The following is a 15,814-nucleotide window of genomic DNA, read 5'->3' as shown; positions in this document are numbered from 1 at the left end:
TCCCAGGGAATCAACTTTTCTCCTTCCAACAGTATTTGGATCACAGGCTAGCTGAAGTCAGGACCTGCAATAATCCTTGAATGTCAGACCACGAGAATGAAAAATATCGTTGGTAGCCTGCAATACTTTTGCTCATGGAGGGAAAATTGCTGTGCACTAATGCAGTCGCCTGATATCAAGTAGTCGTATCAGAGCAGCACGAGGCTGCTATGTAACACCACAATAAATGTTGTGGAGTCAAATACACTTCAATCTGCACAACTTTTTTCGTGTATCCAGTCTACAAATACTTATTCCCTGTGAGCTGCTTCTCGTGTTGCCAAGGAACCTCAGGCATGAAAGCCATGTTTTGCCTGACACTGGGCCTAAACCAGTAAGGGGTCTGTGGCTTCTAGTTATAGACAAAATAAGTTGCTCAGGATTAGGACCTCTGCATACATCTTTTATGTTGTTCTGAACTACAACATCATTGTTTTGTTAACCTTAAATACGCTCTGATTCTAACACATATTTATTAGGACCTCAAGTTCCCACACTGGTAGACATGCATTCATATATGTATCTTTCTTGTTCATACTGATGCTGGCCAGAGCATGGCCAAGTTATGGATCTCGGGCCAGACTTGAGATTCATTTCTCCTAAATTAAAATGCTTACATGCCCTTAACCTACTGATTTCTTTTCGCTGGTAACAAAAGGAGTAAAAGCCAACACCATAGATATCTAAAGGTACATGAGATGAATTCTGTTCTTTATGTCATTGGTGAGCTTTGGATTCTCTTCTGAGAGCCAGGTCCAGGAGATGAACATAAGACAGAGTCCAGAAAGTCCTGAATTATAGAGCTGGTCACTCCCAATACTAAATAAAGACCAAGGGCAAGCATAACTGCAGTTTTTTGGGGGGACGACGACAATGCATTTATGGTAGTGTTTCTTTTTATCATGTCTGTCCAAAACCTAATCACACAACAATTGGCCAAAACAATTCCCAAGGCTGTGGTTGAGAAAACCTCTGATGTTTTCCAGAGTCTTCTAATCCAATGTAGTCTATAAGAGAGAACTGCTGAGCTGACATTGGCATAGCCAATGCCCATGAATCTTACATTTTCACCCATGTCCTCACAGCACGGATGGCAGTGTTGATGCTTCAGCTGTTTTAAGGACCACGGGCAATTAACTACTATTACTGCTTAGGGCAGCATGCTACAAATTGCTGGCTGTGAGAAGCTTTATGAATGATCATAGATCTTGTGCTGTAAAACCTAAAACCCCCATCCAGTCTATAGGAAGAATTCTGGTCATTAACAAAAACTTCCTGCAAAGAAGAAAACCCTCTGGAGAGTGAATGAATTACAAATCTCAATTCTGCCTAATACCTTATGCACTGTACCTAACCTTCACGTTCTTTCTCATAAGTGGCATGGTACTATGATCAATATTAAAAAATGCATAGGGGGGACACTGAGTGAGAAAGGAGCTTCTCTAATATTTATGGCAAAAGCTCAAAAATATCCGAATTTCCAATTCTAAGACACATGCTATAACCTTTAGGCCATGGTGCCAAGTAAGGTAATAGAAAGAAGGGGCTGAAAGCCCTAAGACTCTGCTAATGGTTTACAGTTAATTCTTGAGTGTACTGTGAGTGCAGTTCAGCCAGAATGCAGTGCTCATGGCCAATATTAACAGAAAGGTTGGTTTCAATATAAGAAAACACCCTTTAGGAAGTATTTTCTTTTCTAAGTGATCTTAGCCCCATCTTTTTTTTTTAAAACCACTCCCCTACCTCATTCTGACTGTGGCACCAGCACAATAAGGATAACAACAATTAATGGAACCACCTGATATTTGAGAAATATATAGCTCAGATATTAGTAAATTCCTTTCCATGTGGCCTAGAACACATACGTTTTGCCTGCCTGTACCAGCATTACTTGTGCCTCGTATCTCCAATAATATGTCTTCAAATCACCAGCCAGAATGAGTAAGAATAAGATGCAGAGAATCTCCCACCATCTCCTACAGATTTGCCTTATCAGAGGTGAACTTGGAGACATGTTGCTGTTAACACTGTCTCATTAGCTGGCTTTACCCATAAACAGCCATCAAGGAAATCCTACCATGCAAAAAAGAGGAAGACTAGACAGAACTGGGATACATCATCTGTCCCATGCAAGAAAAATTCCCATAACTCAAGTTCACACTTGGTATTGTTTCCAGTAATTTGCCTGAGATTTCTCACATGCAGCAGCATTTTCTGTCTTAGGAGAGAAACCATACTCAGTCAAAGAAAGTCTGGAACTTGAAGACAAGGTCTTCAGAAGGCTTAGGGAGTGAAATGGCAGATGAAGAAGGTAAGCTCATGAAATGAAGGTAGAAAAGATTGGAAGGAAACGATCAGAGAAGAAAGCTTTCCTAGTGTGAGGACCTGAACTTAGCATTGGGAAGACCAACAAGGGCAGGGGAAAGTCTCATGGAAACACTGGATTTTGTTCTAGTTCTCCTGCACACCTTCAGCTCTGTGTAACTGAGGTCAGAAAACTCAGCTTACCTCGCTCACATGTTCTACCCCAATAGCCGGTGCCAGTGCAGTCACAAATGAAGCGGTTCCAGCCATCCTTGCAGACTGCATTATTCTTACATGGGTAGCTGTCGCACTGCTTGGTGCTGAGGCGGGAGCAGGAGGACTTGACTCCTGCAGCATTCTGTGCCTCTGCCAGCTGCCGGATGTTCTTGCTTCGTCCATCGATGAACAAGTCTCGAATACAGCCGACATAGCCATAGTTCAGCATGGCTGTCCAAAGCTCTGTGGGAAGGATGAGTCCTGCCCGGTTCTCAGGCAGCCCACCGAGGTACATGTCACCTTCCAGATCTAGGATCTCACTCTCCCCACTAGCGGTGAACGGGGTGCGTCTGCTGTTCACTGATATAGTACCTAAATGAGGAGGATAAGGAGACATCAACACTTCCACTTACAGCCTCAGTCTAGTTCATTTTTGCCCAATAACTGAGTGAGGTTTAAGGTTCAGCGCAGGAGAGTGAAGATTCCTCCCTACCTAAATGCACTCCTAACAGAGACAATGTGTCTCACAGCTCCCTCTCCTCTTGAACCACAGGCCATAAGTACTTCCATGCAGTGACTGATCATCATGTGTCTGTATCCCAACTTTCATTATAAGGTCACAAGCATAACAATGCAATGGCTAAATAATAACATGTAAAAACTGAGCATTATTCAATGGTATTCATCCAGCAAAGCAAAGATTTACTGAGAACATACAGGAGTTTGACAGTATCAGGACTGAGGGAGAAAAAAAATAAGTGAAAGCATATTAATTCACACTACATAGCTCTTCGAGAAAACACTTCATCAGTATCTCCAAAGCTGGACCTGGATGATGGAACTAAATAGACCCTCTTCAAATTTGTAGATGGCATCAAATTGGGCAGAATGGTTGATGCATTGGAGGAAGCACAGGGCTACCATTCAGAGAAACCTTTACAAGGTGGAGCAAAGGACTGATAGAAATGTTTGATGCAAATCAACAACAATAAATACAAAATCCTACACCTGAGACAGAATAACCTCACACATAAGTACAGGCTGGAGACCAGCTGGCTAAGGAGCAGCTCTGCAGAAAAGGACCTGGGGATATGGCAGACAACAATTTGAACATGAGTCAGCAGTGTGCACTTGCAGTGACAAGAGACACCGATCACAGGTTGCAGCAAGGGAAACTCCAACTCCATAGAAAGGAACATTTTTCACCATATGGGTGGTCAAACATGGGAACAGAAACCTCAGAGAGGTTGTGGAATCACCATCCTGAAGTCATTCAAAACACAACTGGACAAGACCCTGAAGAAAGCCTAGATTGCAGCAGAGTTTGGACTAGAAATCTCCAGAAGTTTGTTTGAAAATAAATTATTCTATGCTTTTACAAAGGAAGTTAAGTATTCTAACTTCCATTTTACAAACAGGAAAATTGAGGTAGAGAAAGATAAAGGTTATCTCCAAAGAACAGTAATTATTAAAACTGTAGTAGCTTCCATATGCTCCAAGCAAGATGGGGGCATACTGCACTGAGGCCATTCCTATATATTTCAAGAAATTGTCCCAGCACATAAAATAATCAGAACATATAATACAGAAATATAATCAGAACACATGAAACAGGTGCAGAGAAGCGAAGTGACTTGTGTAAGGTCAGAGAGTGAATCCAAAGAAAAACAGGGAACATAACGCAGGTCTCACATCCCAGAGCAGCGTACTCTTCAGAAGAGCATTCAGCAGCTTTCATGATAAGGATATCTGCCCACCAGACACTCAGCTAAAAATCAGCGATTCGCTCTCCCTAGCTATAAATCATCGCATCCAAATGCCTTGTCATTAAGATAGTCTGTCCTCAGAGACAACTACTCAAGCTTTAAGATTAATTCCACATCATTGCATTTTTGTCATACACCTCTATGATAAGGTGGGAGAGTTTAGTTAATAGAGTTAGCTCTATTTTGTGTCTCTGTGAGAAAGTGCAGTTGTGTACACATGCTTTTTCTTCAGTTGTAATAGGTGTCTTCTTAGAGAACAGCACGTATGACACAGACACAAGGTATTTCATGTGTGTGATTTTCAGTAATAATTTAGGAATAATGTCAGAGGCAGCAGAGTGCCAGAAGCAACAGAGGCATTACAAATTAATGGCTCAAAGAGAACCAGGGTTATTTGATGAATCATTTTGCAAAAACAAGCTGCAGCACTGCAGACTTTTTCCCTTTTACAAAGTAAGAAAAGAGAAGATGTGACAATACACCTACAGTCGTAAAGGCAGTGTGTCACAGAGCCACAGGATCACATCCTCTCTTCCAGCATCTCTGCTGTTACTCCTCAAAAGCAGCATGTGGAGTACATATTACTCAAAAGACTAGAATAAACCAAAATACTGGAGGGCTGAGCTCCAGACAGCTGCCACTATGGAGAAAACAAACACGACCTGCAAAAGCCACAATGGTAAAGAAACCCTCCAAAAGAGAAGAAATACCAAGGAGAAGTGTAAAACCTTGAGAAAGAGCTTGAGATGATGGAAGGAAATAGGCTAGATAGCAGCCTCAACTTTCTGCCAGTGTTTTGTACCCTGCAACTATTCCTGTGAGGAGATGGTACTAGCTTGATGCACAGCACTTTTAAGACCAATCTGCTGAGACGGAGAAATCCTGCATTGACCCTAGGAAGGAGCTGTCACATGAGCTGACATCTTTTTTTTTTTTTTTCCCCAAATCCCACATTTGCAACTCTGTTTAGGTAGATCAAATCCCATCTTGAGAAATCAGAAGCATCTAAGCATCTCCTTTCCAGTCCCTTAGGTACTTCGTGCAGTGCTAAAGAGCAAACAGACCAAAAGACCCCAGTTACTGAGGGCAGAGCTGGTATACAAAGTAGTGCACTGATGCAACCATAGACCAAACTTTCCGGTAATACTTTTAGTGTCTGAATGGGTGGGACAACATGTGTGTTTTGTAGCCAATACCCAGCCAAAAACATTGTCTTGTGTAACGTGCTCAATATTCCCCAGCTAGAAATTGTGACAGGTTTTGTGGACACTTTGTATGAGCTTTCCCCAAGGACAGAAAGGTTACAGGACACTAGGTGTCCATGTCCACACTGTCAGCTTCTGTCCGAGTAGAGAGAAAAGACAGCTTTTGTTGCTCTGGCAGCCAACACAGACGAAAACATACACAAATCCTAAGGGGACTAGAGGTGCCAGAGGTTATTTGAGCACGACTGTCATGCTTCCCCAGCATTTGCGCTCCTGCCTTAGTACATTGTAGTAGTGAATATTTGGATTTTTAGGCTATTTTACTAAGCTCAGCAGAGCCTGAAGTTTTGGACTGTTACAGAAATGGGAAGAAGAAGGGGAGAGATGACACCTAATAAAGGCCTGGCTGCTTTAGTAGTGAGAATCAGAACCTCTAGGTCACTAGTTCATTAAACCCAAATGGCTGTTTTGTAGCCTACATTAAGCAAGTTTATTATTTCAGTTCAGTTTCTAGCTGACAGGCATCCACATTTAACAAATAAAAAAATTTAAAAAAAAATCTCCAAGGTGTAACCATTTTCTGGTCTGCACGTGGGAGAAAAGCCAAGGACTAAACAAGAAGAGATCCTGAACTTCCTTCTCATACCTACCAAAAGTACCACTGGATAAGAGTGGTTGATGCTTGCTAAAGGTATGGTGTGAAGAAATCAATGCCAGCATCCTGGTTTTCTGGGGAGATAAGACATCAGCCACTAGGACCATTAACCCAGTACTCATCGTCAGTAGAAAATGCAATTAAATTAAAAAAAAAAAAAAAAAAAGACAAGAACTTACAAATATGTTAATTCTTGTTGAGCAAAGTGCTTTTAATTCAAAATTTGTTATCTCTAATCAGTGTCCAGAACATCACAAACCTCCCTGCCAAGTGACAAAACAAGTCAGTCCTACAGCCTCATCCACCAAGTAGCAATGTCATCTGCCACACCTTCCTAGCCCAAATGAATGTGTGTCCCTCTTCCTGGGTTTTTACAAACTTTCTTAGCAGAGAGCTTAGTGTCATTTCTGTTTCTTCTCCTTCTGCAGCTGCCTCTCCAGGGACCAGACAGTCCCCAAGTGAGCAAGCAAAACTGAAGGCAGTACTGAACACAACTAATTGAGTTTATCCTTGGAAGTTAATTAAATTTTAGCAATTCTAAAGAAATCAAAGCTCCATTTATTTATTTATGGCTTCCTTTATAAAATGTTCTTATCAATGTCTTTAGGAGATAGCAATATATAACCACACATATTAAGTCCTAGTAGACCACCATGCCAAATACAAAGAAACCCCTCACATCATCAAAGAGAAAACCAGCTTCAGGCAAAGACCTGTTCAAACAGCTAGACTTTGCATGGTATCTAAAAGTCAGCTCTTTTGAAAACTCAAGGGAAGCAAATTCTAGCACTGCATTCTCTCTACTGATGGCGTTCAGCAACTGGAAACATAAAATTAGGGACTAAAAGCTATCATCTGGAGATCACCAGACAAATCCCAAATCCACTTGCAAATGTAAGCAAAATTCCCTTTGAAGCGATATATGGCCAGGCTTTGAGATCCCAATGGTTCAGGAAGAATTCAAGTACAATTGTTCACATATTTTCAAGATGAAGTTACAGTATTTGATCATTTTGTTTCCTTACACAATTTCAGAGTACATCATGAGTATGTTAGCTTGATATCCAGTGCTAGAAACAAACAAAATACCTCTTGGAAATTGCATGGTAGGTATATTATTAGAAATATACTAAAATGCATTTTTGAAAATGAGAATCTTCAAGGAAAAAAAGGAACATCCACTGAATGGATGATATTAAGAAAGACTCTAATTTGGCATCCGAGAGAGAGTAAAGAAACCTAACTGAAAACTACAAGACACTAAAGGAAACAGAATAGGATGAAAAGGTTGATTTGTCACCATAATTTTGTCACTGGTTGTGCCCATTGCTTTTCTTTTCCTCATGACAAGATCCCAAACCCCTGCTCTTTAAAGACACAAGATTCAGAAGAAGATGGTAATATTAGGTCACAGCAATAAGTTTTCATTTGGTTTCTACTAAGTTTCTTTTTGGACAGAAACACGAAGTAGATCAGTGAGACTTTCTCAAACCAAGAACTAAATAATAATGGTTCTGAAGGATCTTAAACCTTACCACGGCCTACAAAGACGACATCACTATAACTATGTATGTAATTGCAAAGATAGGTCCAGAATATCTGAAGATAGTGAATAAAATATTAATAGACTGCCTCTGTGATATGCCATCCAAAGTTCACACTAACGTTTAATGAAAACCTAGCTATTCACAACTTTGCTTTGCTGGATAAACATCACTGGAGTAACACTAAGTTTTTGTAAGAAGGTGACTCATATCTAACAGTTTTTGAAGGTTCTGAGAATTAATACACAGCCCTAGGTCTGGATCTGAAAGATTAATCTACTTAAGAAAAAGTTATCACTCTACCTGATCTTCCATCTCGTTGAATATCCACATGATACCACTCTCCATCATTGGCTTTCTTCTGGGTGGCCTTGACTTTAATGGTCCCAGAGCCCATGTCCAGCAGCAAGTAGAGGTTCCCATCTAGAAGCTCAACTGCAAAGAAATCTACCTTTGTATTTTTCTGGCTCCTGGCATCTTTCCTCTCCTGAGGCTTGCCATGGGTGAAAAGGATCAGTCCATTGGGTTCAGTGGTTCGGAAATCAAATGAGATGGAGCCCATCCTTTTGGTATTCCATTTAGGCAGACTAATATAGGCCTCAGGTGTCTCAAAGCTGATGGGATCCAGTGTAGCCACATTCTCACATACAAATTTCACTTCCCCGTAGATCTTCATCTTAGTATCACCAATCCGTGCCAAGCGAGACAGCTCCAGACGAATGTCGTTATTCTTATAAACAACCTGCCAGACACAAGGAAAAACATCATACATCAATCCTGCATACAGTACAAATACCCCAATTACTTTCAGCCATGGGAGATAAACTTATCCCAAACGGCAATAGGGAGCAGAAAGGAGACCATGCAAGAGCCTAACACGATGACAGAAGGAGGCAGCACAACCAGGATTCTGTATAGAAATGACAGCAACAGGTACTTTGCGATGACTATAGATCAGATAAGCAGGCAGAAGAGAACATTTAACTGAAGGACAGTGAGAACAATTAACTCTACCACAGGCCCACTCTGCTGTAAAAGCTTTTGTACATAAAATACAGTGTGTGTCTGGTATCGTGCTGTTATATTTGCATAAATCCCATACAAAATACATAACAAAGTGTAACCTCCATGTCCATCTCTGCTAGCCACAGCAGGGAACTCTGTACCACCACTGTCATTTCTCTATTATTCCTAAAAGCCCACTTAACTACTAGGAGAGAGATGCAAAAAAATTTAAGCAAGTTGCTGTGAACCGTTGGTGATTGCCCTGTGGCTCCTAAAGAGCTACAAGAAAAAATGAACAAATACTTAAAATTTCTCTGACCAAGAAATCTTAGATCACTACAGGCACAAATGTGCTATAGAGATGTCTGCATAGCTTACCCTCGCTTCAAGAAACCTATGCTCTCTGTGCTAACACATAAAAGCCTGTACGTGTTCAGTGCCTGGACTTTTACCCTCTCTGGGTTAAGGACCAGAACTCTGGACTCTGTGTTGCTACATGGATGGAAATTAGCCAAGAGAAGAGTTCCAAACAGGCAAGCACTCCTGAGCACGCCTGGCTTGCTCAGGAGTCCAGACCTCCTGCCCTCGTCTTTCTCACAGGTACAGAACTAATTCCTCACAAAGAGGACTCCTCTCTGCCCTGTGCCATTCTCACAGAGGCAGGGACTGGAGAAGGCACAAAACTGAAATATTTGTAAGCTGTACTTCCTCTCAACCACCTTCCATGCCTGCTAAACCCAGAGCTGGCACATACAGCAAGCAAAACCATTTCTGCAACTAGCACAATTTTGACTGAATTCATGTTCTGCGATGCTACTGACGACTCTGATTTCTTCTAAGGAGTTATTATTTTAAAATACTTTGTGCCTATTACATATAGCATATACATACACACACATTTGATTTCTGCTTTCAAAATGCTAGCAGGATGAGTTGTCAGCAATTTGCTATGAAAAGAAAAAGGAAAGGAGATATGCATTGTTTTTTACAAAATTTTTACAAATAGGACAGGAAAGTCAGAGAAATGAGAGTGCAGTAAATATTAAAAGGCAAATGAGGGAGACAATGAGGGATAAGCTTCTAAAGTAGGTGACCTCAGGATGAAAAATAAATGAAATCACAATTCAACACATTTGTAGCAAGCAAAGAATTTCCAGCTTTTGCTAAGCATTAAAGGAGAATTTTCCCAGTGCAGCCAGCACAGCATCAGATTTTCCTGTTGCAAAGGCAAAACACCCTACATCAGAGTGAAAGGGGAAGTCAGCTGTTAATTCCCCTTTGGAGTCATTGCACAAAGCTGTAGTTCCTCCCAGCAGAGGACAGTATTGACCCACAATAGCTTGTTTTGCTCCAATTCCCAAAAAAACACTCTGCCCTCACACAGACTTCAAAAACATCAAGTCTATTAATATCTGCAACATGAATAAAATATATTTTCAATTTGTGGGACTGTAGTAGTTTCATTCTACGGATTAACCATGTCAAATGCTCTCATTAGACAGACCATACACCTCCCTCCAGTGACTCAGCAAGGCTGTGCATTACAGCCTCCCCCTCTTGCCAGACAACAAGGTGCACTTCAGCCAGACAGCAGAGACGAGCTGCAGCTACCTTTGTACCCAGGAAAGGCACACGTAAGAAGTGTGAGATGTACTCCTTGCACGTCCAGCTATCTGGACTGCCCAGGACTTCTGCACATACTTTGTGTGTGCAGCAAGTCCAGTGCTTTCCACAAACACTAGTTCTGAGCACTGCATGCAGTCCTGTCTCTGTATCTCGAGGAAACAAGAGGAGCTGAAGGTACAGAGGAAAATAAACAGAACAATTAAGAGGGTGGAACAGGATGCTTTATGAGGATAGCCTGAAAAGGCCAGGGCTCTTATATTTGGAGAGGACTGAGAAAAAATATGATTGAAGTTTACAGAAGATGGAGGTTAATGTAGAACTGCCTTTGCCAAATCCAGCAATAATAGAACTAGAGGCACTCGCTGAAACTTTTAGGATATCAGTTTAAAATGGATTTTTGGAAGTACTTATTTACAGAGAGGGTGGTGAACTTCTGGAACTTGCTGCCACAGGAGGTCGTGGAAGCAGCATCAGCAGGCTCAAAAAGAACCAGAAAGATAAATGGACAGCAAGTCCACAAACTGATATTAAAGGGAAAAGGAAGGGACAGACCTTCTAATAATCCTAATCCAATAGCAGTGGATGCTGTGGGACTGTAAGGGGAATGCACCACTGGTAGTAGCCATGCTCACACGCTCTCCCTAAACAGCACTTGCACCTGCCACTATTGGAGGCAGAATACTGGGTAAATAAATGGATTGACTGTTCTTCAGGCCCAGTAGGGCTTTTGTCATGTTCTTAATGAATCTAAGTGTATAGTAGGTTGTGCACAGTCTACTCCTTGTCCCTCTGCAGGGACAGCCTGGGAAAGAGGGTAGTTGGAAATGGGTTCCTGTGGGCAGAGTCCTTCTGCCAGCACATACACATGGGACTCCCTGACTGGTACAACTTCAGCACAACGCTGCATTTTTTATTTCACCCCAGTATGGAGTTGCTTTGGTGGGCAAGAGAATGCCAGGCCTGAATGAACTGTGACTTTAATGATCCTAACATAGGAGAACTGCCCTTATAGGATACTACTAACAGTTGCTAAAACCAACACTCTTCTAAACTGTACCTTGACCCAGCCTTTCCACATATGAGAGGAGCAGACAGGTAGCACAATACCCTACATATGGTTGATGGCTGGTGTTGGGTTGTATCTAGCTATGACTCAGCCATCTGCTTTCAGCAACCTCTGCAGGTTGCTGGTAGAAGGAATATGATCACATACACATAAGCAGATTCCAGCTCTCAGCTGAGCCGCATACAGGTTACATCTCCCCCTTTCACATATTTGATACTTAAGTAACAATCACCATCTCTTCTGGGTTTATTTGGGGTTTGCTGCAGACTGCCTTGTATTTCATTAGTCATACCCGTACCACAGCCAGAGAATCCTTGAGACAGAAGGCTTTCAAAGGATCTAGAGAAAATTACATGGAGTCAGTTGTAACCCAGAAAGTCACTAACAATGGAGGATCTGAGAGCAAGTTTGAAAGAAAGGACCAAGAAAGCAAGCACAAAGGAAGACTTGGGGAAGAGAGGAGAAAGGGTGTTGAGTAGATACAAGAGTTCTGAATTCAGTCTTTTCAAAGGAACAGATCCACCCCAATCTGAATCTCTATTATTCAAGTGTTTGTTGTTCTACATTATTTTCTTTAAAAAAAACCAAACCCACAACCTAGCTTGAGAAATTTAAAAAGCACCTGTGTTTAAGGAAGAAGTACAAGTGTTCACATAGCTGACTTGAGGTATCATTGACAGCCACATTTGGACATCAAGATCTTGATGTATAATCAGGTACACCACAACTCTCAGCACTATAAACAAAAAGATAAAAATAATCCTTGGGTGTAAAACCAAGGTGAATCCTGAGCAGGAATAGAGAGCCAACAGCATCTCTGGCTTGGGCAATGAAACGCTAAGGCAGCTTCTGATAGCCGCGGTTCAATTGTTAAACCAAAAGTTCAAGAATGAGAAAAGGGAATATAATTAAATGACTGGAATGCGTGTCCCATAATGAAGAACATTCAAATTCAGTCTGTTTAATAGGTAGAGGTTAAAGGGTGATTCGATTACTATCTACGAGTACCTGTGCAGAAAATGGAATTTGGCGATAGAGGGCTCTTCAATCCATGTGACAAAGGAATAATGGGGCTAGAAATTGAAGTTAGAGAAATTCACATTTTAAAATATTATGACTTATTTTTACATGAGGGTAATTTGCTATTAAAATAATTTACTACAGGTTATGGTGTGTTCTCTGCTACTGGCAAACTTTAAATTAAAATAGTATCTTGTTTTCTCTAAAAGACATACTAAGACAGGAATTAATTATATAGCAAATCAGCCCAGATTACCATAATGGCTCTTTCTGGCCTCATAACCTATGAATCTTTGTGTTTTAATGTAATCAACAGATGCTTCAGTGCAGTTTTCCAGGATAGATGAAACACATCCTTCCCAAATGTTAAAACTGCCTGGTAAAGGAGAAGATGCTTGTGTCAATTCTGGTCTGACTTGCCACCAGTGCTTTCAGTGAGGCTTTCTTATTCGTTTGTGATCCTACATTGCAACCTACCATTAAAAAGGAAGGGAAGTAAAAAGTCTAGGACAAAAAGCTTGATTCTATAATTCTAAATATATAGGCTTCAAGAACTAGTTTCTTAGAGTCACCTGCTGCAAGCCAGAGAAGAAACATTTTCGTGTTTCACTGAGGAAGCTGTCTGCCAGCAGTAGAACCTATCATCTGCATAACACTTCCTACCTCGTAGTCTCATTTTACCAGCAATCTCTGAACTAACTTGAGGGCTCTTTAGGATATACCAAAATACTGATTGAAACCTACACCTCTTTAACTCCAAATGAGGCCATGACTGACTCAGAGAGCTGTCCCTCACTAGGACATAGTCTTCTAGTGCCACTCTGGGACATGGCTTCCATAACAACTTAGAAGTAAGCAAAGCAATGCCCATAAATTTGTCCATTGTTATCAGATGGCTTTCTGAACAAAGCTGATCTTTCCTGTTTAAACAGAGACAAGCTCGAGTTCATCCCATATCTGATATGTGTATCAGAGAAGGTCAAGAGGCCTAAGGGAGTGAAGGAGATGATTCCTGTGACACATACACATCTACTTTACAGTTATTCCAGGCAGGAAGGTAGAAAAGAGAAAGGGGAAGAAAATGACTAGCAAAAGCTATGCACAGAGCATTTGAAAAGTAGCCTTCATACTTCCAATCTTAAAATTGCTTTATATGCCAAAAATGAAATTAGAACAATGAAAAAAGTGTTTTTTCCTTTTCCATGAGGACTGCTTCTAAATACACTTTAACAGAGGAATATTTAGACTGTTCAATGCCTTTGTTTAATGAATTGGACCAGTATAGATGGATGGTCGTGGATGGGATAGTCCAGATACACACAGTCTCTGATAATCAGCAGTAGAATTCCATGACATCTGAGACATTTTGAGGGATAAAAAGATATACAGTAAATTAAGTTTCCTTTAAATCTGCTGAGAAAGAAGAGTTTGTTTTAAGCTGAGCTAAAACAAATTGGCAATCTAGTTTTGAGGTTTCTTAAAAATGGCAACTTTGCAATTCTGAAGCATTCAAGGAATTTCTCCAGCTAAACTTATAAGAAGCTTCACTCATGGGTTAATGAGAGCTCTAATCAGATGGCTTTTCACAATGATGAAAAGCGTCTCTCCGCAATCAAGTGAAGCTGCAGATAGAGAGGGAGCAACAAAAGTGAGGAAAAATGATGTGCTAGACTTTGCCAGTAGCCAATATAAAGATTCTTCTCCAGGTTGGTGCTATTAAGCAGGAAACATGGGTTTTGGTGCAGGCTGGACACAGGCATGCTCCAAAGGGTAATGGCCATTGTTAGCCTGGCAAATTAGAAGATGGCCACCATGAACCATCATGAAAAAGGGCAATAACCTGAAGGCTGCATAAGTTTAGCTAGCTAGGAAGAGCACCTCTGAAGTTCAGCCAAGTTGTTCACCTACTGCATCCTGTGTATCACCAATTGCTTTTTTCTGTCACAGGCTGCCCCCCTTCACCAACTGCCCATAACACTTCTCAGAAGGGCTAACTGCAAGACATTCAACCTAGAGACTTTCTAAGACTTCGTTAAAGGCAGCTGCACTGAACCAGACAAGTTTCTGCAGCTTAATAAATTACAGTTTATGAGCTGGTTTACCAGAACTATGTGTTTCTAGCCTGCCCCAACCAGCAAGCAGAAACAAACACACCAGCTAACAGCGCTTTATTTTGTGGTTGGGACAGACTATGTATGCAGCGATCCAAGGCTTCAGTGATGGATAGCTAAAGCTGCTATACTTATTTAAAGAACTGTATGTGGACTGTGCATACCTCGTCTAAACATATTTGATGGTTCACTGGGATAACAACTGTATTCAGGTAATAAACAAACACAATCACCATTCACCACACTGAAGGAGTTAATTTACCTGTCATAAAAACCAATACATCGAACATTGATGAAAAGTAACTGAAACCAAACAAGTAAGACTCAAATATGATTTGTGCTATGTTGACTAAAGTAATGTGATACTACATTTTAGCTGAATTATGTTTAACAAAGAACATGTGTTTACCCAGCTAAAAATAGGAATATGGTGAGTAGAATGCTTAAACGATAAGGCAGAACTATTTCAAGCTTCCCTACAAAATTTTTTCCACCTTACAAAGCAATTATAGGTTCTGAATAACTTCAAGTTTTGTGGAAAACTCCAGAAGAGACAAGAGAATGATTTAGTTTCAGAAGACTTATAGGAAGATACAGGGAAGCGCTCCCTGAAGTAGGATATAAAGAAAGAGAAAGAAAAGGGATTCAAGGTGCTAGTAAAAAAGGGCTGAAAAAGGCAGGGTGGAATTTCTTCAACTGGTCTAATGAGACTGTTTCCTTAACAGATACTGAGGACAGAGGACCCAGTACTTCGTTGTGGTCACAACTATCCTTTAAGCCAGAAAATAAGCCCCTGCTTCTCATGAGAATGCAGGACATCAGAGTGTTTTCACAGTTGCTACAGAGTTAACACCAACCCAAATCATTCACAGGGTATCCCGGAGCAAGCTTAAACAGATTAAGGCAGATCAAAGTCCATCTTGCTGCCTTATCTTTCGCCTTGGAATATACCAAGACAAAGATCAAACATTTCTATCTATGCCTTTTTGGAATAAGATCTAAGACTTTTTGCCTTACGACCAACCAAATATATGAATGAGAGAGATTCCAAACTTTAGGGGGGAAAAGTTGCTTTACAGCTATTTATTGAAGTTCTAATATATGTCTAGAGCTGTACAATATGTTTTTGCATATACTGAGCCTGCTGCTTCTTGAGTTAGCTATAAATATTGCTAAGCGACTGAAATGTCAGATGCTCTACAGCCTGACTTATTCTTGGTGTTGCATTGCAGCATTCAGACTACAGAAAAGCAGGTT

At 40.8% G+C, this 15,814-nt stretch overlaps 1 protein-coding gene across 18 annotated transcripts in view; it reads right to left on the bottom strand.

Moving 5' to 3' along the window:
- The window catches only part of NRXN3 (neurexin 3), a 1,062,297-nt gene that overhangs the window by 721,361 nt on the left and 325,122 nt on the right, over positions 1-15,814 (bottom strand). For all 18 annotated transcript variants that reach the window (XR_012995937.1, XR_012995938.1, XR_012995939.1 and 15 more), the window contains 2 exons: positions 8,033-8,471; positions 2,548-2,931 (listed from right to left, as the gene is read on the bottom strand). Coding sequence is in view for 15 of the 18 variants with exons in the window: in XM_076345216.1 (XP_076201331.1) it covers positions 2,548-2,931; positions 8,033-8,471 (823 nt within the window). In the remaining 3 variants the exon portion in view is untranslated. The remainder of the gene's footprint in view (positions 1-2,547; positions 2,932-8,032; positions 8,472-15,814) is intronic.

The sequence above is a fragment of the Aptenodytes patagonicus genome, chromosome 7 (assembly GCF_965638725.1).
Source record: "Aptenodytes patagonicus chromosome 7, bAptPat1.pri.cur, whole genome shotgun sequence".
NCBI lineage: Eukaryota > Metazoa > Chordata > Aves > Sphenisciformes > Spheniscidae > Aptenodytes > Aptenodytes patagonicus.
This window is presented reverse-complemented; position numbering and strand designations above follow the sequence as displayed.